The sequence below is a fragment of the Tursiops truncatus genome, chromosome 9 (assembly GCF_011762595.2).
Source record: "Tursiops truncatus isolate mTurTru1 chromosome 9, mTurTru1.mat.Y, whole genome shotgun sequence".
Taxonomy (NCBI): domain Eukaryota; kingdom Metazoa; phylum Chordata; class Mammalia; order Artiodactyla; family Delphinidae; genus Tursiops; species Tursiops truncatus.
In genome coordinates, this window is record NC_047042.1 from 2,486,315 (window position 1) to 2,513,049 (window position 26,735).

General features: G+C 48.5%; 1 protein-coding gene across 1 annotated transcript in view; it reads right to left on the reverse strand.

The window, feature by feature from the left end:
* Positions 1-1,942: 1,942 nt before the first annotated feature.
* Positions 1,943-26,735, reverse strand: part of DDC (dopa decarboxylase) — a 56,894-nt gene continuing 32,101 nt past the window's right edge. The window contains exons 8-14 of the mRNA XM_033862769.2: positions 22,695-22,762; positions 14,756-14,832; positions 11,877-11,896; positions 10,868-10,966; positions 8,414-8,515; positions 4,908-5,115; positions 1,943-2,334 (exon numbers count right to left, since the gene is read on the reverse strand). Of these exons, the coding sequence (XP_033718660.2) occupies positions 2,321-2,334; positions 4,908-5,115; positions 8,414-8,515; positions 10,868-10,966; positions 11,877-11,896; positions 14,756-14,832; positions 22,695-22,762 (588 nt within the window). The 3' untranslated portion in view covers positions 1,943-2,320. The remainder of the gene's footprint in view (positions 2,335-4,907; positions 5,116-8,413; positions 8,516-10,867; positions 10,967-11,876; positions 11,897-14,755; positions 14,833-22,694; positions 22,763-26,735) is intronic.

Sequence of the window (26,735 nt, forward strand, 5' to 3'; positions counted from 1 at the left end):
AAGCCTTTAACGTGTGCAGTACGACACTCACTCCAGGCAGGTGCTGTCAGACAGATGGAGAAGTGATGTTAGAAAAGACTCCATGTCTTTGGTGCCAGGAGGGAAAACCCTTTCATTTGGTGTCAGAAGTGTCATAAGTAAAAACTGTTTTGTTGGTATCAAGAGGTTAGTTGTGTCCAGATTGATCTGGGATTTTCCCAGCACTAACTGGAGGTGCCCGTTATTGGGAGATGCTATCTGGTTCCAGTACCAGCGGTGGTCTGTGTGCTACATCGTGACACTAGATTGAATATAGGTTTAGATGAAGATGCTGTACAGATGGATTAGGCTGTGTAATTCAGACCCTCAAAAACTTCCCCCCATTGGGCTATTTGGGGATTGTCTGGTTAGGGTCAGGGTCCAGGACTCTACCCTGGGAGGCGAAGGCGGGCTTCTCCCAGAAGGAAGTGAATGTCCTCACTGCCAGTTATCCTGAGAAAAGGCTCATCCCAGGGAGCAGACAGCACACTTGACAGCAGAGGGGGATGGGGAAGGGTGCCGCATTCCAGTCCTCATGCGGACAAGTCACTAGGCCTCTTGATGTCTCAGTTTCCTCATCTATAAAATGGGAATAATAGTTGAGGGCCTTAAAATAAGTATTAAATAAGTTAATATTACAAATATTTACAACGGTGCCTGGCATAGAGCACATGGCAGGAGGATGTGTGTTAAATAAACTGGGGGGAAGTATGTCCTCCTGTTTCTAGTCTGAGTGGTTTGGGGTCTGATCGCTATGTTATGGAGATGCCTAGAGAGGTCTGGAGGTGGGGTGAATTGTCATGAGTTACCTAGAAATGAGCCAGAAGTCGGGCAAGCTTCTCTCCCTGCTGGGTCTACACCTGAGCGGATGTCTGAGAATCCCCGACAAAGTAATCCAGCCCGTTCAGAGGGGGGCGCTTCATCATTCAACTAACTTCCTGCCCCCTGTCTGTGCACATCTCCCAGCAGCAAACCTACTGTCGTCTGCCGCCTGGTCTCCTGCCTCGAACTAAATCTCAGTCCTCACAAAGTGCATGTGTGGATGGGCTGGGTGGAGCTGCTCCCAAAAGGCCGAGGGCTGCATGGGTGACTCTGTGGCCCCATCTGGGGGCCCTGTGGCGATCTCAACTCAAGAGCAGACTCAGGTGCAGACAACCTCACTGTAAAATGTAGGCACCTCAGCCCCGACACAGTGGCCTGATCACTCGGCCTCCCACAGCTCCTAATGCGGTGGCCCCAGTGGGTCCCAGTGGCCCGTCCCACATCCCTGCACCATGCTGGAGGTCAGGTCTGCTCCACTGATGGGTAGAGAACAAACCACCTGACCAAATGAGATGGGGACCACATGGCATCTGACATATTTCCAGATTTCCGAAAAACAGATCATTACATCACAGAGATAACAGAGGTCTTTGAAATTCACATATCCATATTAATAATCCAAGGACGCATTCTGAGAGTGTTTTTGATAATTCTGTAGTTTCCAAATGACAAGAACTAGTCTTGGGATTAAAATACACGTTTCTAAGAACAAAAATGATTTCACATAAAGATTGGTTATTTGGATAAAAACTGCATTTTCTTGGTATTTATGTGTAAAGAGCATCTTCAGGTGTTTATTAGTCATGATACCACAGGGCAGGTGGACTGATCAGATGAAGAAACCAAGGCTCCAGAAGGCTTTCCCATCACACCAGCAGAGCTTGGTCTCTGGCTGTGTCTCGGTTCTGAATTCATTTCTTTAGAAGTTGGAGTCATCTCCAAATAAAACTTGTGTATTGTTATTGCATCAGGAGGAGTGCCTGACATATACTAGGCACTCCATAAACATTTGCTGACTAAACGAATACCGTTTAAAAATATCCAAGAATGCCGCTCAATTTGCTACAGTGTAGAACAGGATGCTTACCAGACACAATTACCGTTACACTTCACGTTGTTTATTAAGCATTAAGTCACATGACAGAACAATTTAAAGACCATGGATATAATCTCAAGTCCCGTAATTATAGATCGCGCCGGAAAATATTTCAATAAGCCTTTACCACCACTGACAACTTCAGGGGCACAGAAACTGATGATTTTTTAATCAACAAAAGTCACAGCCAAATAATGAATAAAAGCTATATCCACTGGGGTTAACTTATAGCAAATATTTCTTCATTGATGAGAGGCTGAACAGGTGTAATCACGAGGTTCTTTCTGGATAACTTTGGAGAAGGAAGCATGGGCCACATTCAGACTTGGTTCCATGGAGCTGGGATGATACATCTTTTCCTCTCATTCCAGTATTCAGATCACTTCAGGTTTTGATCTCTACAGGGAAAAAAAAGAACATGAATATATGGCTGTATTCAAAAAAATGCAAAAATCATTTCTGCCACTGAGATCAGCAAACACTACAAATCAGGCTTTCTTCCCCCGGGAGAGGCTTTTACCAGTACAACACTGATTACATGCAATAAACATTTGGAAGACGTAGCACTGTACGTAACACAAAATAAAACGAAAATTAAGTTAAATACTTTTAATTGTTTACTGAGCTCTCAATATGTGCTTATGTCTCTTTTAGGCACTGTATAATGTACTGCTAGAAGAGGACAGGCTGCTAAATGAGAGAACAGCTTAGACTGTGTCCAGAGGACGTGGAGAGAAGGCGTTTGTCACTGCATTCATCAAAGCTGTAGCAGTGGTTACTGCGACCATCTCCATCTCCATCAGACTCTTATTCATCTTTATTTCCCCCAGATTTTGCACAGTTCCTGGCAGAATGGATGCCTGTTGGCTAAATGATTGAATAGATTAGTTTGATCATGCTGTAATAAAGTAATATATATATAATAGGTTATATATCACATTTAAAAAGTGATTTTTAAAGGATTCAACTGACTGGCTGATTGAGTCAGGCTACTGTGGGTAAACTTGGCCAAAATACTCATTATCATCTTTTTCGTTTTCTCCGAGCATGTACCTTTAACAATGAAGCAAATAACACCTAATTTTAAAATACTAAATAAAATAGTGTAATTGCACACACACACACACACACACACACACACACACAAAATGGAAAAATTAGAACTTTGTATACTCCTCATTTGAACACAGAGAAGGAGTATACTCTTTCTCCAACTGTACAATGGAAAAGAGTTTGAACTGGAAGAAATGAGTTTTTATTGCCAATCTGGCTTCTCTATGATAAATTTTATTAATGTCAACTAGAATCTTGGTCCAATTTCCTACCTTTTGTCAAATAGAAATAGTTCCTTCTTTCTCTCAGAACTGTGACCAGTGGATTTGACATAGCCTTACATATGCACCAGTAAAACCAAGGTGTTAAGATGTTCATCACTCTAATTAATCTGACCAAAACAACATACATGCATGGCGATTTACTATTGTATCCTACATTTTAAAAAAATTAAATCCTTTCATTTTTAGCTCTGCAATTCATAGCAAGTATAATGACTCCACAGTAATTGTGACTTCTGTTGGAAACGTGCCTCTGTTTCTGATCATTTTCTGAGCTACAGTCTCTTTCTGTGTTGTTTGGGGCATATGGGAATAAGATATGATGAGATACACAAACAGAGGGCTGCAGAAATGTTCCTCAGCAGCGTTTGCCTGATGCAATTCTGTTTTGAATATATCTTATTCCCCTCCCCCCCCACACACACCCACCACACACACTCATGCTTATTGCGGAGGAGTGGAATAATCTGGAACTATGGGCCTCTCCCCAACACCTTTCAGAGATGCTCAAGCTTGAACTGTGGCATTGCTCTGGGAAGGGTGGCCCCTCAGCTTACGAGCATCCGACCTTTAGGAAAGGGCTTTGCCGAGCCAGGAGGAGGACCTGGTGTTTCAGGACATGTCCTGACAGAGGAGGTGGGTCTCTGACCTCACAGGTCAGAAGCCTGGATGGACCTCTCACATAAACGTAACAGTATTTAGCTTTTGATTTTTTTGAGCACTGTAGTATCTCAGATATTCGCAGTTAAAATTAAGAGCCCAGAAGATCAAGTTGTATGCAGTCAGTAGACTAATCCCATTGCACACTGAAGTTCTGCATCCCCCGTGGGTGACGACAGATGGGCAGTGAGCAGGAAGAGAGAGAAAGAGAAGCAGAAGTTCCCACCACCTGCCTCCTCCAAGTGGGGCGAAAGGCAAAAAGACAGAAAGCAAGACGGTGGACAAACTCTAGTGGAACGATTCCTAAGATAGCTTAATGCCGAGGCTCTGAAGACTCTTATGGTTCAATAGACATCATTCCAACCTGTTGCCAACACTGCGTTTGTGCAGATATTTTCCTTAGAAGTCGCCTGCCCGCTGTCTTCAGGGTTCCTGTAACTGATGCCCAGTATTCTAGACATTTCCTTTCTCTGAACCATTATGAATTTGGTCCTAGCCAGCAGTCACGTCAAATTCCTTTTTGAATGTTTTCATTCATTTTCAGTTATCTACCGTTTGCCAGTTTAATGTATAAGCTTGTGATCGTAAGTTGCCTCAATGCAAACTGAAGAAAGCTGAGGGGAAATCATAGGCATATGTGATTGACGGTCTCGAATAAAAGAATACAAAGCAGAAATCTATCAGAGTTACTAAAGCTTCACTACAGGCTATGTTCCTTCCACTTCTCCGGACCAGACAGGGCCTGGTTGTTGTTTTTTCTTTTTTAATGCAGAGTATTTTATTTTATTTTATTTAGCTTTTGGCCGCACTGTGTGGCACGCGGGTTCCTAGTTCCCCAACCAGGGATCGAACCCGTGCCCACTGAATTGGAAGTGTGGAGTCCTAACTGCTGGAGCACCGGGGAAGTCCCGATAGGGCCTGGGTTTAGCCCCCTCTTTATATGGTGGAGGAAATCTGGCCCCCGCAGCACGGCTTACCGCCTTTTTCCTCCTTCTGTGCTCCCAGCAGGTCGGTCGCCAGCCCTCGGATGTGCTCCCAGGCCAGCTGCACGTGGGCTGACTCCACCGTGCGTGAGCAGATAGCAAAACGCAGCACGAACTGGTCTCTCAGGTGACAGGGAACCAAGTGGATTTTCCTGGCACTGTTTATTCTTTCCAGAAGAGCTTCGTTCAGTCTGTTGGAGCCCTGCAGGGATTGAAAGAGAGGGGTAGTGCTCAGATCTGTGGGGACCCAAACACTCACCACCAAGTGAGGCCCGGGTGGGTGACACAGCCCCAGATCAGTGAGGGAGTCACCTCACCACTGGCCTTTCCTCTGCAATGGTAGAAAATTCAACTAAGTAATCATGACATGGCCCTGAAAGACGGCAGCCCTCCCACAAGACAACTTCTTCATGTTCTAGTGTGCTGTCAAAAGATGAGCCTTCCGTGATCCAGGTTTTTAAAGAAAAATGAAGATTTCTAGACATGTTATCTACAAATTCATGAGCTTAAAGAGCAGAACTGTTTAACGGCACCAGTGAAGAGAAAGCTTCAGAGGAATTCTCAACAATACAGTAAGTCCCCTACATACGAACTTTCAAAGATGCAAACGTGCATGTCCAATCACGTAAGTTAGCTCACGTGTCTCGCGTACGTCGTCAAGTGCGTGCGTCCTCTACAAGTGGTTGTGCGTCTGTGTACTTTACTGTACAGTACTGTCCAGTGTACGGTAGTACAGTATCTTTATTTCAAGCCCAGGATGTCTGCAAGCAAGCCTAAGAGCAGTGGTATACAGCCAGCTGTGTTAGTCGGGTGCCTAGGCTAACTTCGTTGGACTTACGGTCAAATTGGACTTACGAATGTGCTCTCTGAACAGAACTTGTTCCTATGTAGGGGACTTACCTGTATAGAAAATGAAGCGTAATAGCCAACTGCTTGCTAGGATCTGGGAAAACTGTCCATGAACTATGGACCAAGGGACCACTGGTGGATCTCCCTCTGGAAAGGAGCAGCCCAGCAGCCTTGGGCAGGGAGACGGGGGGCCCACGCCTCACACTAACTGGACCAGATGGGAGGCGTGTGTCACACAGAACTGGGAGCCGTCCCTCTCCTGCCCGGTCAGCCCCGTTGCTCCTCATAGCTGCCCCAGCCCTCTCGGTCTCCATTCTGTTCCCAGGCAGTGACTCCACCCCCACACGCCTTATAGTTGCTGCAGAAGGGCCTGGAAGTGGGGCCGAGTCCTGGGTCATGTGACCCTCAGTGGGTTACACTATTCCTGTTCTTGCTTCATCTCAAGGGCAGGGAGGATTGTGGGAAGGGAAGCGTCCTGGTCGTCCGGATGCCAGACACCGGCCTCGTGTCCGTGCAGGGCCTCCAGGCCGCTGGATGATGGCCTGCACGGGACTCCAGCTGATGCCCCATGGACAGTGCATGAGCCAAAGGCCACTCAGAAACTGCTGACATGCACCAGGTCCAGACAGAGCCGGACCTGCTCGAGGATGAGGATGAGAAGGTGGTACAAAAGGATGGAATTTCACCAGGAAGTCTTCACAGGAGAGCAAACACCTGAAAATTACGTATGTAGGAAGTAAAAGCAAGTCACTTGAGAAAAATTTGCTTGCCATTTTCTAATGGATTGGACAAGATATATTTTCTACGAGCTAGAGGCAAAGAGCCCAGCAGAGAAATCCGTCTGAGATGTAACAACAGAAGTAACGGCAAAGACGGACTGAGCAGGTGCAGAGTGGGATCAGGGAGGCTGGCTGAGAGGAGGCGGGGGAAGGAAATTGATGCCATGGCAACAGCTTATCCACTTCAGGTCAGATAAAGACCACGCATACGTTGAGCCATGGATGATGGAGAGGACTTGACATCCAGAATGGGCAGCCACGGGGCAAAGAATAGAATAATGAGATAGCAGATGTGGGGGACAGAAAAGTGAGCCAGGACGCCTGGATAACTTCCTCCCTGAGAAGAAAACTGGATTCGTGGAATGGAAGTAACAAGTTTCACAAAAGACATATTTCGCTTTCTGAAAAGCCCCTGGGCGGGAGGGCACACCATGCTGCCCAGGAGAAGAGTGGGAAGGGCACACACAGGTGGCTTCGGTACCCTTGTAAATGAGCAGAAGAAAATAAAAGTCTTGACTTTGACAACATTTCGCTCAGTGAAATAAGCCATTCACAAAAGACAGCATATTGACGATCCCGTGGATATGACTGTCCAGAGCCAACAGATGCATAGGGACAGGAAACGGGTCCGTGGACCGAAGGATGGAGGCTGGGGTGGCTGCTGGTGGGTGTGGGCTCTCTTTGGGGGAAAATGAAGATGTTCTGAAGTTAGCTTGTTGTGAAGCCTGTGCAACCCCGTGGATAGTCTAAAAATCATTGAAATGTATACTTTGTATGGACAAAGTGTATGTCACGTGGATTGTATCTCAATAAAACGGCTAAAAATTAAAGAATTTAAATCCTACAGGAACACTGGCAGTAGAAGCAAAAACAACTGATTGATGGCTAGCAAGTCAAAGCACACTTGCCCCCAACGCCAGCGCGGACGGAACTGCCCCATCCGGTCACCCCGGGGACTCTGCGCCAGCCTCTGCACACCTGTGCTCAGGCGTCTCTGAGTGACGCGCTGCAGGGACCTCACGTCTCCCTGCCAGCTCTTGTGTCAGGACTCTGCTCTCTCTCTCCTGCTTCCAGGCTTTTCCATGGCTGGTTCCTGCCAGCATTCAAAGCCCCAAGAATCGCTGAGGGGAAAGGAAGGGGGAGCGAAGGGCCACGTTTGGATGGGCAGCACCTTGCCAAGGCGACTGAGCCCGTGGTTCCTTCTCCTGCTGCCCTCTGTGGACTCGGACAAGAAGGCCTGTGGGTGGCGTCAACTCTGCAAACAGAAAGCTAGCCGGAGAGCAGGGAGGGCGTTAGGCCCCAACCCGGCATCCTTCACACAGGGCAGGTTACTAAGGGGCCTGTGCGTGCAGCTCCTCTTGGGGTCTTCGGAGCAATGTGGTCATGATTCCCAGCAAAGGTGGCTGAGGCCCTCAGGCAGCAGAATTACAGAGCCCCAGGGACCAGCAGTCCTCCAGCCCCTGTATAAGCACCGGCAGCCTGAGGGCCATGTAGGGGTCAGCGGGTCCCGGGTGGGCCCGAGACTGGCTTCTCACAGGCTCCCAGGTGATGCCCATGCTTGTCTGGGGACCATGCTAGGACCAGTGAGCCCGTGGGTGGGTCAGTCCTTGGAGGGTTCCAGTGGCAGGGATGGATGGATAGAGAAGATGGCAAGCATCCTCGGGCCGGGTCTACACAGGCAAGAAGTCTGAACACCAGTGAGAAGAGTAGGTGTCCCGGCAGGGAGGTGGGAACAGCAGGCTGGAAAATTCGGGGGGAATCCACGGTCTCTGGGGAGCTCGGGCGGGTTTTGGAGCATGGACATAACGAATGAGAGTTTCCTCTCTGTCCTACTCAAAGAAAATTCAGACAACTAAGTCGACTTAGACGTACCTTTAGCCGGAAACAGACCAGCCCCAGAGTGACTTCCGCACAGATTTCAAAGCGGGGATCCTGGTGCACCAAAGCCTCGAATTCGTGGGACAGCTGGACGTGCTGCAAAGGGAAGGGACATCTGTCTGAGTTTCTCATCACCGCTTGGTTCAGAGCTTAGCCACCTAAAACACCATATCAGACCACACGTGGAACATGATTCGTTGATAAGCTGTGGCCATTTTCCACAGCACTGATGTCACCCACTCCCAGCTTTCCCCGTGCAGCTTGAGAAACTGGCTGCCAGGAGAAAAGGGCGGAAGTCTTCAGAGAAACACCCCTTGTCATCTTCTGCTCAGGGGAGCCTTTTCACCCCACCAAAGAATCTTTTGTAATTTTAGGATAAATGCTGTCAAGGGGGATTTAAACTTTCCAGAAGAGAAACAGCGGCCGACGTTGGCTGGCCAGCTGAGCACTTCACCGGCCAGCTGTCGAGCTGACCCGCGACACAGGGAGTGACACCGCAGTCTCGCCCATTCTGCAGACCAGCAGACCGAAGCTGATTCCGATACCAGAGCTCCAGGTCTGCCGCTGTCTGTTAGGCCGCAGCACCTGCCACCGGAGGTGAGAACCTCATCCGTCCAGGGCTGCCTGCTCTCCCTGAACCCACCCCCTTACTAAACGTCTCGATGTTTACAGAAACCAAAAGCTGCTTCACGCAGTATGTGATCTGAGAGCCAGCTGGCCCGGGTCTCGGCACACAGGGAGCACGTCCTAAACGCCGGTATCCAGCGCGGGGTCACTGGCAGGGGCCCCGGGAGCGTCTGAGCAGAGATCGTGCCGCTCCAAGTGTTGGGACAGACACACCGTTTGAATGAGTGGTCCCCGGGCCCGGGACGAACTAGAGGGCTCCAGAGACTGTGCTGGCAGGGGTGTCCTCGAGCTGGGTCCTGAGGAGCTGCCCACCTGCCGGGGTGTATCCGGCTCCGGCCACTCAGTCCCCTCCTGGGAAGGCAGGGCCGGTCCCTCTCAGGGAGGCTTGCAGGGTTTTTCAGGAAGCAGCGATGTGATCACACCCAGCTCCCCCTGAGCTTCCAGCTGGAATCAAACCACCTGTGCTTTGCCTCCTTTCCCCAGAGCAGCTGCATCCTCCTTTCCCCAGAGCAGCTGGGCGAGAACTCGTGAACTCACGCACACGTCCCTCCTCGTTCGCTTCCCCACGGAGAGCCTCCAGGAGCGTCATGGCCTCCAGAGCAGCCTTGTAAGACAGACGGATGCTCATGTGTACGGCGCCGCAGGGGCCCGGGGCCATGTGCCCTGTCACAGGGGAGGGCACACCCGAAGCTGCACTGTCACCAGAATGAGACACTGCAGGGTGCCCCATCCCCGTGATGTCTGAGGACCTCTGTCCTTCAAGGTGGGCCCACAGGTGAGGAAGGACAGCCAGATGGGAGCGCCCGGCTGGAAATCGGCAGGCCTTCTGCAGCCAGTTAAGGGAGGCCTCCTCTGGACTGTGTCCTCGATTGTTAAAAAAAAAAAAAAGCAGGGTATACACGCTACTCTATATAAAATAAACAAGAAGATCCTACTGTCTAGCACAGGGAACTCTACTCAATATCTTGTAATAACCTATAATGGAAGAGAATCTGAAAAAAGAATAGATATATATGTATAACTGAATCACTTTGCTGTGCACCTGAAACTAGCACAACATTGTAAACGAACTTTACTTCAATAAAATTTTAAAAACACAGGGCTTCCCTGGTGGCGCAGTGGTTGAGAGTCCACCTGCCGATGCAGGGGATGCGGGTTCGTGCCCCGGTCCGGAAAGATCCCACGTGCCGCGGAGCGGCTGGGCCCGTGAGCCATGGCCGCTGAGCCTGCGCGTCCGGAGCCTGTGCTCCGCAACGGGAGAGGTCACAGCAGGGGGACGCCCGCATACCACAAAAAAAAAAAAAAAAAAAAAAATTAAAAAAACAAAGCAGGGTCGTGGGGCTTAGAGTCGATCCATGGTTCTCACAGTTTAGTGTACATCACAGCCACCTGCTGGCTTGTTATATAGAGGTTACTGAAACCCACTCCAAGAGACCAAGGTCGTGCATGTGCTTCTGGTCGGGGCTGTGTCGGAGGACATGCAGCCCACGCAGCCCAATCTCTCCCATTCTGGCAGTCTTCTGGAGAAAAACCTACTGCATCCTCATTACTGCCATTGTGGACTGGGCCTCCCTGTGGGCCAGCGGTGGCTCCAGTGGCAGCTAAGAGTGTTTGTCACTTCGACAGTCTCCTGGAGTGATAGCCTTCAGTCCCCGTGAAAGTGTCTAAAAGACCCAGAATCGTGCATTGAGCATCTTATAAATGCCCCACTCTCAACAGCCCAAACTTCCCCTTAGAGTGGTTTATGAAGACATCTTACTTCCTTTCTAAAGTCTAAGACCTCCCTAATGTCACCCGGATAAATAGTGAAAACAAACTCACCTTGCGGATATAGGCCTGCAGTCCCTTGACTCCGTACATCCTAAAAACAAACCACATCTTCAAAGAGCGGAACCTCCGGCCCAGCGGCAGCTGCCAGTGCTGAAATAAGACACAACACGGCACATCCGTGAGGGCTATGCTACGGGATGCTTTCCTTTATGGCTCATGGCCTTGTCCTCCAGGGTCTTGAGGGCCCTGGAGGCCAAACCCTCCGGCTGCCATGCCCCATCCTGGATGGCAAAGCTGACAGCAGTGGAGTAAGCGGTCCGGCAGCCGGAGGCTGTCTTTACAAAGCTCCGAGATGCTCGTGCAGGGCACACGGGGGCCAGGCCGGTGCTAGGCTCGGGGGCCATCGTGAGCAGATGGGGGGAGGTGCGGGACTGCCCCACGGGGCGTGCGACCCTAAAATGTTTGTGTCACCCTAAAATGCTGTCACTACCTCGCTGGAGTGGGGTAGATTCCCCGGGGGCAGAGGTGCCCTGTGCACCCAGCCCTTTCCCCTCACCCCCGACCAGACATGAGTTCGGAGAAGAGGGGGCCCAGGCTTGTTTGCCATTTGATTCCCAGCCCATCTCCCGGCTCACCGCAGCTGCCAGAGCAGCGCACGGCTCCTGCCTGGGGAAGGAGGCTTGTCACCAGAGCAGCCAGTTAAGAGGCTGTCGTCTGAGCGCTTCTTACGCCCTCTGACCCTTTGCTCTCCCACTGTCCCGGGGATGCCAGCTCCTGGCACACAGCCTGAGCACACGATGGAGGGACCGCCCCACCTTACAGAGGAATCTTCCAGGGGTCACGGGCAGCTTCATTTCCTCTTAACCTGAGACCTGCCATCCGTGGGCTCAGCAGAGCTCGATCTCTAGTTAGGACCCAGTTAGAGGGTGTCCTCTTGTGGGACCCTGATCCTGAGAGGACCGGGAGACTGCAGGGGCTACAGCCCATGACAGTGCCCCGCACTGCATTCACATCTTGCATTACCACAGACCTGGACTCAGGGAGACAAATCTCCACTTACCCTGTAGTCAGTGATAAGCCCTGGAAAAGAGAAAGAAAAAGGAAACAAAAAGGAACCATTAGACACCTCAGTTGATTATGTCCAAGTCTTTTCCATCATCTCCTGAACCAGACATAAAACCCAGGGCAGGGCTGACTGCTCTTTGAGCCACTTCCCAAGGTAACAGATTCAAGAGCGGCGGGGATTCCAGAGAGCAAAGCGTAGAAGGACGTGCCGAATTACGCATGGATGGATGCCACAGCTGATCTGACCTGGGAAGCCGGGGACGCTCCAGCCACAGCGAGCCTCCTCTGGATGCCATTGGAGGATCAGGTGTCCAAAACGCATCTTTCTAATCCCCACCTGATTCTGTGCCCAAGAAACTTAGAAACGTAGAAACTTCTGTCTACGAAATTCTTTGTCCAGCGTTCTTTCCTCCGTACCATCCTTGGCTTTGCAGCCCTTGGCACAAGGGGAGACTAAAATGCAAACTAGTTCGTAACCCCTGTGAAGCCATTTGAATCCCAGATAATGAAACTGACTCGAAGAATACCCAGTGGGTATTTGCTCAGCGCCAGAACCCAGACTAAGATCTGAGAATACAGAGATGAACACCCATCAAAAGTTTGATTCTTTTTTACATTCTAATTGCTCTTTATACCACAAATTCACCTTCCCACGCATGAGTGAATGCGTGATGAGGGCTGTATATGATCTGATGCCAATTTACCACCGGGCACAAGGAGAAAGCTGAGACTTTCACGCTTATGTAAGTGCAGAAAGTGAACTCACATCGGGAGGCCTGGGAGGACCCCTGCGTGGGAGACTTTGGTCCTGGACCCCAGTGATGAGAGGGAGGCGTCCCAGTGACCCACAGGAGGGACTGGGCTGCAACCTGGGGAGCTGCGGGGTGTCGGGTGAGGGGCAGTCCACGTGGGCAGTCCTGAGTGGGTTTTTTAATAGCTAAATAATGAAGAGATTTCTTTTTTTTTTTTTTGCGGTACACGGGCCTCTCACTGTTGTGGCCTCTCCCGTTGCGGAGCACAGGCTCCGGACGCGCAGGCTCAGCGGCCATGGCTCACAGGCCCAGCCGCTCCGCGGCATGTGGGATCTTCCCGGACCGGGCCACGAACCCGTGTCCCCTGCATCGACAGGCGGACTCTCAACCACTGCACCACCAGGGAAGCCCAAGATTTCTTTATTGAAAAAAAAGGATCTTTTTAAAAAACACTCTAAACATATTCCATTTCAAATTACAGCAGGCTTAGCAGGAAAGTGAGATCCATCCAGATAAAATAGACGCTTATATCCAGTGGCCATAGAAGTTTAAAGTTGATTTTGGGTGATTTACTTGGTAAACACAAAATGGGTCATTGCTTTTGTTGATTCATAGATTATTTTAGGGAAAAATTACAAATAACTAAGATTGTTCATCTTTAACAGCCATAGCCAATATTTCTATCAGAAACTGCCTTTCTATAAAAGTGGAATAAAATTACACTTTTTAAAAATTCCTGGAGCAATGAACTTTACTGAGATGGCTTAAACTCATTCTAAGAATTCCTTCTTTTTTTTTTTTTTTTTTTTGCCCATGCCACATGGCTTGCGGGATCCTAGCTCCCCGGTCGTCGGGGATTGAATTGAATCCAGGCCCTGGTAGTGAAAGCGCTGAGTCCTAACCCCTGGACTGCCCGGGAAGTCCCGAGAATTCCTTCATTGTTTAAGAGCCGCATTTTGCTAACTGTCATGATGACTGTGGTTTTCATTATTCAAACATGAAATGCGTTTTTAAATGGAAGAGCTTTGGCAGCTGGTTCCTAATTTCTCATGGCTTTATGCCAACGCCATTTTTAAAAACTAGACTTTATTTTTTAGAGCAGTTTTAGGTTCTGAGCACAACTGAGCAGGGGCTGTTTGTATCCGATGTGCCCCACGGGACGGTGGGCAAGTTTAAGAGGGCAAAACCCAGGTCTGATCTTTCCGTGGAGACCACGCGGGCTGGGGTCCGCATAGGAGGGAAGGGGCTGTGCCTCGACTTATGTCACTACTGTTCAGCGCTCCTGCCACAGTCATCAAAACTGCCTCATCTTCCATCCAGCCCAGTTCCTGCTCAGTACGTGGAGGGTGGGGTCACGTGATCTCCGGTGTCCCTCCCATCACTAACATCCACTGTTGTCTAAGGAAACTCAACGAGACAGTGGCAGAAGTACCCAAAGACTTGGCCTGTCCTTCCCTCCCCGGGGTCCCCGGACCCCATGGTGGCCGGCATGGCACCTGCTGAAGAATGAGAGAATCCTCTCCCACCCGGAGGCTGAGTCCTATAGGGACAGACAAGCATGCAAATCACCGTCCCCAGCGCGTGGATGACAGCGGGTGGGCACAGAGGGACGGGGGAGAGTCTGTGCAGGTTGCCTCATGCATTGTATCTGATCAGGATCTCAAGTAGTCCGTGAGATTTGGGTTTTTTTACTAGGAGACTTAATTTTTAGAGATCCGCATTTGTGTGTGGTTCCTGTCTCAGCCTTGCCCAATTTTCTCTTCCCTCTCCAGGCCCCTGGCCCAGCTGTTTCTTCCCCGGGTGCTACTGGTCTAAGCGATACAAACTCTCTTTAGGGCAGTCATCATTTCAAAGGCTCAGTGCAGGAGGTGCCCATGCCCGTGTTGAGGGCCCTGTGGCCCCTCCGGCCCTATGGGTGCCTCCCCCAACCCTGCCGCAAACAGTGAGGAGAAGAGGCAGGACCACGTCGCCATCAGCGTCCCGCCTCAGGAAGCAGCTCGTCCTGGCTCTGCACCCGGCCCCCTAGGACCAGTCTGTAGGCATGACTCTTCACCTTGGCTCCTGGGTACCATGGATGCAGCTCTGATGGGAATGACTGGAGAAAGCAAGGCCAGTGGCTCACCTGAGTCCTGGTGGCTGTGCTTGAGGTACACGGGGTCCAATTTAAAGGCTCCGGTCAGGTCAGTTCTCTTTTTCACCCTGTTTTAGAGAACAAATCAAGGGGCTTAACGAGAAGGCGTCTCAGGTGGGCCTTCATGCCACCTGTTCCTTCTCCCGCCGGGTTCAGGCTCCCCTGCTCCCCAGTCCCCTCCCTGACACCCCACCCGGCACGCATGGCCCCCATCTGCACCCCCCATCCCCTGGCTCGGCTGTAGCACAGCATTAACCTCCAGAGCTCTGGGCCCCTGAGGTTGGGGGTATGGGGTATAATAAAAATAAGCCTTCGGTCTTTATTCCTGGTCCGACTAGAACTGTGCTGAGACCTGACACTGAGTCCGCATTTTCATTTAGTTAGGACTTCTGGAATGGCTTCCAAAAAACTGTACCCTTTTCTTCATACAAATCTACACAGGTTTTGCTATATTTATTCATAGTAACCTTACATCTTTTCTTGCTATTATAAAAGAATATTTCTTTTGAAAATTTTCCACGTGCTACTTATCATATATGCAAATAAATGCAACCTTTAAAGTGCTGTGTATCTAGAAATCTTGCTGTGTTCTCTTATTAATACTTTCTCGGAAGATTCTGTTCTCATTGAAGACACTCACACCATCTGAGAATCATGAGTTTTACGGCTTCCACTGTAATCCTTACTTTTACTTCTCTGTCATGTCTTACTGCACAGGTTAGGGAAGCACAAAGCTGAATAGGGTGTGTATTAAGGGAATTGTAAAGTTTTCTCCTGACGTTAAAGGCAGTTTTTCTAGTATTTCACCACTAAGAATAGGTTTGCTGTATTTTTTTGGACGATTTTTTTTTATCAGATTTGGGAAGTTCTCTTCTGTTCCTCTTTTACTAGAGCTTTTGTTTTGCTTGGGTTAGAACTTTATCTAATGCTTTTTCCGTATCTAATGAGATGATAACTTTTTTTTCTCCTTTACTATTAAACATGGTCATAACATTTTAAAATCTTTTAATATTTTTCAACCACCCTGGGATGTCTGGAATGAACACATTTTAGTCACGATATACCGTCTTTATTTTCCCCTTAAACATTATTGAATTTTATTTGCTAAAATATACTCGGAATTTCCACATGTAATTTTGTGAGCTTGTCCTGTAGCTTTCCTTTCTCAGCTTCTCATCTGGTGTTGGGATCAAAGTGACACTGACCTCATGATATATGTCCCCCTTGCTGGTCTCTGAACTACACTTATAATTAGACCTATAGATGCCTTGACAGTTGGTAGAACCTGCTGTTAGAAGAATTTGGATGTTTCTGTTGTGTGAAATGTAACTATTGGCACATAGTCTTTACAGCTATGAGACGTTTCAGGTTTTCTATTTATTCTTGAGTCAGTTCTGATGACATATTTTTTGTAGCTATTGAATATGTACATTTTTAGGCAATTCTGGAATGATGTAATTCATAGTACTCTCTGACTCGTTTTTCAAATGCCTGCTGTGTCTGTGGTTTTGTCTTTCTTATATTTCCAGTTCAGTGAACTGTGCCTTCTCCTCTATTTCTGGTCCTTCTTTCTAGAGATCATCTATTTTATTAGGCAGGTCAAGGACCAGCATGTGGCTCTCTTGATCTCTGCTCCTGTTTCCTTATTTCCTAATTCATGTCTGTCTCTTCATCGTCATTATTTCCCTCCTTCTAGTTCTGAGGGTTTATTCTGTCGCTGTTTTCTGGCTTCCTTTGGGCCCTTAGCTAATTATTTTCTGGCTTTCATGTTTTCTGTTTAAGTCTGTTCTCCAAGTCCTGCTTTATCGCATGCCCATGAATTCTGTCACATCTTCATATTCATTCAGGTCCTACGATTTCCAGTTTCCCTTCGTTCATTGATCCATGGCTCCAGTGGGTCTGTGGTGGTTTGCTCTTCAAAATTTAGGTACCAGCTTTGCTTTTCTGTGAATTTTAACGATATTACAGAGAAGAAAACTTTATTTAAACAAGCAAATGGACGTGTGCATGCACATACGCAGACACACACGCTTGCACAGAAACACCCTCTCTAGGCACCAACGTCATCTCACCCCTGATGGGCCTCACGGTGAGGAAATCCTCTCCCTGTCACCGGACACATCCCTGAGGGATGGTCCATGGAGGAGGGGGCAGGGGACGCCTGTCCTGTGCAGAAAGCATGGCTTCTTCAGTTGTCTTTTTAAGAATCTACAACACTGTGTGTGAAGGGCTCCCTGAATGACGGCCCCTGTTACCGCTTGAAACAGTATAAAGAATTATACTGAAACAGTATAAAGAAACAGAAACAGTATAAAGAATTCAAGATGCCAAAAGCATGAGGACCAAAGTGCAAAGAAACAAAGGAGATTCAGAGAAAACTGTGCTGTCATGCACAGGTTCTAGAATACGTCTTACCATAACCAGAGTGACTTAAAATCTTCCCAAGTAACTGAATTTTTCAAAAAAATCCAAAATAACGGGGGTGTACAAAAGGTATAAAACTAAAAAATTTAATTTTATTTGGAAAAAAATTAACCCTCTTTTTTAAAGGCAGAGTAAAACATGCCCTTGGTGGAATTTGAGGCTTTCTTTGGAGAAAATCTGATCATAAGGGACATTGCGGTCAGAGCAGAGTGGTTCATATTTACATATAAAAGATTCAAAATACCCAAATGAACAATAAAGAACTTATGAAGACAATAATGAAATCATTATAAAACGTATTTACTGGGCTTGTAATGAGGTCAAGTTTTTAAAACTTCTGTTATCTTGTCCATTTTAATATGTAGAGAATATAACCAACAAATTGAGTTTAAATTATGGACTAACCATTGATAAAATTTCATTAAACAAAAGACAGACCCTTATGATTTTGAGGAATACAAAAAAGCCAGTGAGAGCAAAAAAACACAAAAAACAAAATCCATTTATACGTTGTTTGTTGTATTAGCAAAACCTTTAAACACATCTATAAAAGATTCACAACCTAGGGCTTCCCTGGTGGCACAGTGGTTGAGAGTCTGCCTGCCGACGCAGGGGACGCGGGTTCGTGCCCTGGTCCGAGAAGATCCCACGTGCCGCGGAGCGGCTGGGCCTGCGCGTCCAGAGCCTGTGCTCCGCAACGGGAGAGGCCACGACAGTGAGAGGCCCGCGTACCGCAAAAAAAAAAAAAAAAAAAAATCACAACTTAGGACTGTTTGTGTTCTACTGTGTTAGGACACCTCATTTTTTGCTGCAGTAACCTCTTAGAATGGCAAAATATATGTATGTGATCCCCTGAATTTTCACAACAGGGCAGAAAAGCCTCTGAGCAGACTCTTAGCCATCCTTCTCTCCCTGCTCTCTGTCACCAGGCCGCAAGGCTCGCTCACCTCCTCTGCAAACACGCAGGGGCCCCCAACCTGGGCCCAGCTTGTTCAGTGGACCCACAGCTCGGGTAGGCAAAGGGGTAGCTGCCTGGAACCAGCAGAGGAATGCTGTGGTCCGTTCACTCTCCTTTGGACTTTAGGCTGCATGGGCCAGGGCTAAAATCCAGGATTATTTTCAGTATTCAGAGGGAAAGCGGAATCAGAGTCAGACTGAATGAAAGTGGACCTAGAATCAGGGCCCAGTTTTGCCTCACTCACACTAAAAACAGCTCTCGCTCTCCAGTTTCTCTGTATCCATCCGGGACAATTCCAGCGTGTTCTCTGTGCATCCTTCTGTCTACCTGTGTGTTTGTGAAATGGGTATTGCTTTGTGTGCTCGTCTTCATTTGCATCCCGGGAGATATCTAATTCTGTATCTGACTCTTTTTACTCAGTTACAGTTTTTGAACCTTCACCCCTATTGCATCAGACACTAGCATGGACGGCTGCATGCCATCAGCAAACCCAGGCACATCTCAGAACTCCAGCTGCCTCACCTGGATGAGGGACGATAATTCCTATACCAGCAGGACTGCGATAGGATCAGGGGAGGTGGTGAATGAGAAAGTAAAAGGCCACCTACTAGCAGGTAATAGCTTGAGCGTAACATTTGTACTCGAAGCATCAGTACTGCTGTAAACCGAAGAATCAGGCACCCCTGGATGAGGGTTTAGGTTCATTTGCTTTGCCCATTCCAGCCAGGGCAGGGGGAATTCTCTTCACACAGCCCAAGGACTTAGGTTTACATCTCACTTCTTCATAGAATCTGGTGCTGTGATTTAACTTGGTACATCATTGCTTCAAACCAGAAGTATCTGGAGAGCAACTATAATCTTTCACGTGTGCGTGCTCGAGGAGCCTGGTGCTCACAGGTGCACAGGGCCAGGCTGGCCACGGGGCTGTGCCAGGTGGGAAGGAGGCCCCAGGATCCCAGATGGGCAGAAATGATGCTTTAAAGGCGCTCAGTAATGGATGAGACATTGGAAAATTGCACATTTATGTAAAAACGCCAACTTTTAAATATGGGCAGCTTATTTAAAAGGAATTTAAACCTACATGGACCACAGGAAACCATCTTCAGTAGCTGTCACCTCTTCTGAGTTTGCTGTCGTGCACACGTGCGCCTCAGGGCCTTTGCACTGGCTGCTGCCCCACACCCCCACACCCGCATTGTCTGGACCCTCCTCACGTGCCCTCTGTCAGACGCCACTTCACCAGACAGGCTTCTGGGCAATGAACCAAGGGGCCGATCACGGGGTCTCGCCCGCACACCCCCCTCTACCCCCAGCTCCCCACGCTTCTCCCCTGAACCGCTCCCCTCTGTCTTCCCAAGCCCTTCCCTGCCCTGCATCTCCTCACCCCATGGATCTCGGTTTGCACTGGACTAGACTTGATTTCATTTAGGTTCTCAGTTTCCTTTGGTTGTATTTTATTTACTGAAAGCTCTATCCCATGGCTGAGACTCCTCGAGTCCAGGAATGATAGCGCTCTGGTTTCAGTCCACAGCGCTCAAAACAAAATGCTTTCCAACTAAATCCTGACCTTCCCTTCTCCTTGTAGGTCTTGGTTTGGACGGGGCTGCCCCCAGTTGCAGATGCTGCTTCACTAGCGTCACCCAGGGCAACCCCTGGGGTGGGGGTCTGGGCGGGTGTGTGAAGGACCTTGTGCTGAGCACCCCACAAGCTGGAAAGTGCTCAACGCGCCCCTGTGGGCAAGGAGAGAGAACTTCTTTGCAGGGAAGGGGTGCTTGGCGCAGTGGGGTCAAAGGAAAACCGGCGTTTGATAAGAATCAAAAACGCAGAAAGTAGTAGGTGGCATAATTAAGATTCTAGGGTTTAAAGTAAGCTGACCTGGGTTAATTCCCTAAATTTTAGCCTTCTGGCTTTAACTAGTAATTTCTTATGAGCACTGTTCTGGGCTGAAGTGTGTCACCATCCCCTAAATTTATACATTGAAATTCTAACCCCTGGTACCTTAGAAAGTGACTGCATTTGGAGACAGGGTCTTCAAAGAGGTAATTAAATTAAAATGTGGTCATACGTCTGGGCCCTGATCCCATATGACTGGTGTCTTTCTAAGAAGAGGAAATTTGGACACAGACATGCACAGAGGGACAACCATATGAAAACCCAGGGAGAAGAAGGCTGTCTACACGCTGAGGAGAGAGGCCTCAGGAGGAACCAGCCCTGCAGACACCTTGGTCTCGGGCTCCTAGCCTCCAGAATTAGATTTCAGTTTTTTAAGCCGCCCAGTATGTGGTACTCTGTGACAGCAGCCCTAGCAAGGTAATATAAACACAGCGCCCGAAATAGTACACATGGGTAATTTTTATGTTAAAACACGAATCCTTCAAGATCAAATTCCATCAATCAATATTCATATCATCATTACCATATCTCCCAGATGTGTGAAATCACCTCAAAACCCTTGACAACCGCTCTGGCCAGGACCTCAATAGCTCAGGAGAGAGAAGGCACATCCTCTATTATAATTAAAATTTTTACTCTCTTTATTTAGCCTTTCAAACCCACAGGCAGGTGGGAGGCCCCCACCCCTCAATTCCCCACTCCGAGGGGATAACTAATCACCCTTCTCTTTGGCAAAATTTCAAATACTGGAGGCTGCTCTTGTGTCTCGTGGCTCATGTGTAAGTTTCTCCTACAGGCTCGTAACGCTCAGGTCCGTTTTCCATCTCCAAACGACGTGGCCTCATCCCTACATTTCCCGTCTCCTGCCATACATCACCTCCCCTCTGCCATATCCCCCTCTACGGGCTGGTCCTGAACAGAAGATGCCAGAAGGGACCTGTCTGCGACAGATTAACACACACAGCCCGCAGCTCTGGCCGCATCTTCCAGCAGCCTCGGCCGTCACACCAGGCTCTGGGAAAGGCCACGGATAAAGCACGTTTTCTCTCATCCTTAACTTGCTCCCTGGCTTTCTGGATGCAAAGGCAGATGCTACATTTATTGTATTCATCCTTATCACATCTCAGCTTTTGGCTCATACATCAGTGGGCCCTGACAGCTGCAGTCTCCCTGTCTGGAAGAGGGGGCAGCCTCTTTGCAAGGCTGCCTGGGGGGGCAGTGACTTCGGTTGAATTGCGTGTGATGACGGCAGCCTGCACGGACGGGGGCTCCTTGCACATCCATTTTTGCTATTACTTTACCCAGGAAATGAATGGAACATCACGGCTTACCACAAGCCCCTCTGGGGTCACCTCGCTCCATCCCCCATCAGCCGTCAGCTGGTCTGTCCAGGCTGGCTCTGTGGCTTTTCTCTGCCAAATGCCTTAGCTAAGGGCCCCTTAGCTGCCAGTTAACTTGCTCTGAGGCCAGCACCCCCCCTCACAGAACAGAGGCCTCGGGGACCCCTGCCGGCCCCATGCCAGCTGGGTGCTCTGGACCCACAATCCACCCGTCAGCTCCCTCGGACAGTTTTTGCACCCGACCCAACACCCCAGCAAAACAGAATTACATCTCAACCCGAATTAAAGTTTGAAAAAAGGGAGTTTTGACACGCTGCATAAACTAGTCTTAAAGTGTTCCGATCCAGGTAAAATGGACAAACACAACCACAAGAATATTAACATTCATAAAAGCTGTATCTTTTATCAGTTCTTATTAACATTTCAGAAAAACTGTAGCCCAAATACGAATGGGTTTTAAAATCATGTATCAGAGTTTGGGTCAAAGACTGACAAAAAAGAGAATTTGATTTAAACAGAAGTGAAGCACTGAACATGTAGTTTATCTTTAGACAGAGTTCAAGGGAAACTGATTATTTGGTGAACTGACTTTAGCCGGATTACGTGAGAGCTGGTTTCCTCACCCTTCTAAGGTGGAAAACCATTCACTTAATTACACAGTGAACAATTTTGCACAAAATTCATGCAAGGCCTCCTGATCTCAAGATTCATTAACCACCTTCTTACTCTAAAAAACTCAGAAGAACTAGTTTCTAGTAAAATCCCTTTCCACTCCCAGTCATCATGATTTCTTTAAATATTATCAATGTAGTGAAATACCCGCCACTTGCATTTTGGAAGTTTGGAATCCTTTTTTCTTGCTCTAGAGATAACCAATGTGATGCCGGTACTGCCGGTAAGAATTTTCAGGGAACTGCTTAGAAAACAGAATTGCTTTTATTTTTCCTTAGCAAATGCTTTTAGGCATATGGACTTAGATTTATGAAATATTTACGAATAAAAACATAGAAGCAAATGATTTAGAAATATGTGCTAAGGTTACTAAGCACTGTTTTTTATTAATGCTAGATAGATTAGACCAGAGATTTTCTCTGTTATCCTCTTTTCTTGTGCCAATATGTTCTAGATAACAGCATACAACAGGGTAAGATTTAGCAAGCATTCCACCCATGGCTCAGAAATGCAGGCAAGCAGTAAGTGATGTATGTGCTTCGCCGGCCATCGCACCTCGCCTGCCGGGTTTCTTTCATATAAACTAGTCTGAGGAGCAGTGCAATTGCAGGGTAATTGACATCTGATGAACAGGGCAACTTACCACATGGCAGAGCAGTCAAAATTCACCAAAAGCCATTTGTGGGGATTAAAGTTAAATGACTCTGCATACTGCCAAGGAATAATAGCAACAAAAAGAAAACAGTTGTTAATGTTTAGCTATAAAACAAGACCTCGTACATAGTAAATAACAGTTTGCAGTCTCAAATGAAAACCAGCATGACCAGACAGAGGAGAAGGGAAGCAGCTGAACCGTGGGGTTTGGGGCTCGCGGGCACTCGGGAAGTTCTGGGCAGCCACCGCTCCTACCTGAGCCTCTTTTCTTTCATTTTCAAATCCTGTCTCGTGAAACGTGAAGCTAATGTAGATCTGATTCTGGGCTGAAGCGCAAGGGGAGGAAGAGAGCTTTGGAGCCAGAGAATCGGGGTTGGCTTCCGGGCACAACCGCCTGTCCATGTGGCCTGGATGGGAGTTCTGCTTCGTGGGGAAGGCGTGCAATCAGAGCCACAAACTCTTCAGTGCAGCTCCCGAGGGTGACGCAGAAACCGTCCAGTGCAAACACTGAGACTGTCGCTGCTCCGTGGTTGTAAAGCCAGCCAGGTCGCTGGCCCAGGGAACCACGTGATGAGAAAATGGCTACTGACCTCCTGCAGCTCTGGTTAAGCGGGGAGACCTGGCAAGAGAACAGTCCCTGGGCCATATGAAAACGACCGCCAGGTAGCCCTCAAGCTGGCTCCCCGCTCAGAGGCGGAGGGAAGGGACTGGCTGAGCCGGGCTGGGATGTACCTCAGGGGAGGGTGTGCCCTGCAGAGAGACACCCACAGAACCAGAGCGACGCTGAGGTCCGCTGGGCGTGAAGGGTACCCGGTTGCCGACTGAAAAAAATGCACAACCTCAAAGTTGAGTTATGCTTTTTTTGGCGGACTTTCCGAGAACTTCAAGCCCAGAAGACAGCATCTCAGGTAGCTCTAAGGGACTGCTCTGAAGAGGCGAGGGGGGAGCCAGGATCTAGAGGGGTTTTTGCAACAAAGACCAGGTAGTGGGAACATCAAAAATTACTGTTAATTAAAGAAAACCAGACATCTCAAGTTAAGGAATTTAGCTCTTTTCTGTGCATCTATGGGAAGATGCAAGAGTCTGGACTCACTGAAATCATCCCTTTGACGGGCACCTCAGCTACCTGGGACCAGTGTCCTGTGCTTTCCCATCCTGAGTTCCCTCAGGGCTCACTTTCAGGGCGGCTGTCATGCGATGGCTTGATGGCTGCAACATCCTTTGTCTACTGATATGGCAGCAGCCTTTTCCACAGGAATTTATAAGTGAGGGATTGGAACGAGGTAGTATCTAGAGCCTTCTTATGATGTATGTGTTAATCCTAATTTGGTGTAGGGCTATCATTTGGATCAAGGGATGCATTTCGAGGACCCTGGATAATTGAAAATATGCAGAATTTCAAAGCATAATCGGAGCCCGACCCTGACAAAGGTCATGGGAAGTTTCCATCATCGTGAGGAGACCCACCCTGGCAGCAACACAGACACAGTTCATATCTGGGGGGGCTCGCCTGCTTTGAAACTGTGGGTCCCAATTCATTTTTAATTGGGGAGATTCACAGTTCTACTTTCCCACATAAAATGAGATGTAACTCACGGCTTATGTTGCATGCTTTCAAATTTGCAGTCTGAAGTCACATAAAATTTATCCACATTTCAAACTACTGGACAATTCGGAATGATCAAAATTTTAATTCACAGGTGCCATGTCAGGCAACTGGACCGATCTGGCCTGGGAAATACCTTATGCATAAGTTTCCTCAGCTTTATGAACTAGCAAAGTTCTCAGAATGTAGGTATCATGAGCAGCAATGGGAAAGTGAAAATTTCATGGCTAATCTTCAGTAATCAGGCTCAGCCCATTTTTTTCATTTAATGGGTTTGGTTCTTTTACCCACATTGATGTAACAGATCAACAACGGTTCCCGTTTATCTAAATGTTTTCTCCTTTATTTCTAAAGACACCATCCACATTCACCGTACTCATAACAGTAACAGGGTCCCTTCCTGGATGCCAGTGGTAACAACTGCCAACAGCTGGCTCTAGGTTCAAGTTCAAGTGTCATCCCATTTTCAAGTAGAAAAATGAGAGATTTCAACCACCGAGACTGGCCAAGGAGGGCAGTCTGCGTTTCCACTGAGCCATCACAAGTGGCGAGCTCTTAAGATTATCAGAGCGCCGGCTCTTGGCATATCCTCTGGCTGATGAACAGGACCTGGGTCCACCTGGAGGACTGATGAACAGGACCTGGGTCCACCTGGAGGCCACACGGCTGCATCTATAATTGAAGCAGAAGGATGGCAGCGGCCATGGCAAGGCCCCAGCTGGGAGGAACCTCGTAGTGGGGGAAGCTTCGAAGTCTCCCCAAGGCTGTGGGACACCTCTTCTCCATCCCAACGAGGGAAGGGAGAGGGGGTAGCCAGGAGGGGCCGACAGGGAGATGCGTGGTCACCAACGGCAACCTCACCTGTCTGCCCGCTCTGGGGGAGCAGATTCATTTCCCTCGAGGTTCCAATAAAAGCAATATTGAGAAAGAGACAGGAAATGACAAGTTTCATTTGTTGATAACGGGAAACAGAAGGTGAAAGAAGGGGCTTTGTTTGCTAGGCATTTTATTAGTTCCCTCCTGGGGGCTGATCTGTGTAAACGTCTTTCATTACCCACTGTGACATTTTCTTCCTGCTGATGGAGAGGAAGGTTCTTATCTGCAGGGAAGGACCGGACCAGACAGGATATTGCACCCCTTATCTGCGAGCTGACCAGCAGGCCCTCCCAGCCCAGGGACCAGTGGCCACAGGAGGACAGATGGCAATGACTCATTGTTGGGTATGAAATCCTGTCTGCTGCTGATAGGATCTCACTGCAGCCCCACCACGGGGGTGGTCTGACAATTGGACACCCCCATGAAAGTGAAACCTCGAGCTGTGGTTCATGGGGAAGAGAAGAGTGTAAGGGGGACAGACCGTGAGATTCCACATCTGATACTCAGAGTTAGAAAAGACCAGGCCTTGGGAGGGGCACATACATCGCACATGAATACTTTGCCCTTGGTCCCTGGAGACCATAGGGACAGACATTCCCAGTGATGTGTATCGTCACACACAAGACCACAGGACCACAACAAAAGGTATTTACATGGTACAGAGATTTATTCTTCACTTCCTAGCACCAAACACCCACCTAACTAGCTACTAGCCGTGAACTATAGAGGCCAGTGTGAGCTTCCCGTTACCAGAAGTTCTCACGTACTACACCCCTTCCCAATATTTCCAGAGGTCTCTGGAAGCTCTATTTACCCCCCGAGGGTTCATCTAAGCCCTCGCACACATTCAGTGATCAATAAGTAATTATTGAGTGAACGAGTGAATAAATGGATGGATGTGAGGGAGCTATAAACCAGAATGCACCTTCATTCATTAGTGATAAAGGCATTTTTCATCCCAAAGAGGGGAATTTTGTATTCTATGCCTCTGACACCCACTTTGCTGGTGTTATGGTGTTATGAGAATCCAAATTAGTCACTAGAAAATCGATCGGCGGCAGGCAAGAGAGCAGAGGGAGGTTTGGAGTGATGGTCTCTCCAGGCCGTGGTGAAAAATGATAGTGGTGTGGAATGCGTGCATAGCTTGCTGTATTCAGACGCTGCTTCTCAGCCCTTGAAATATGGTTAACTTCTCTGATCCTTAAAACAACCCCTCAAAGGAGGCATGATTACGAAATCCATCTTGTGAGGTGGGGAGAGGATACCAGGCTGCCCGAGGGGACATGGCTGGTCCTAGGGCAAAGCCAGGATGCAAACAGGCTGTCCAAGGCCCAAGACCATGCACCTCGTGAGGTCAAGGTCTCGAGAAAGCCCTGCCTCTGAGCATGAAGCCATTCCTGGCCTCCTCTGATTTATTATCCTCTTCCCCCGCTCACTGACAAAGTCTGCCACCCTGGACCCTTCATGGCATGTACATCTGAGTCCCTGGCAAGGAGGAACTTCCTGCCCCGTGAGCTGCCGACAGTGAAACCCGGCTCCAGCCTGAAA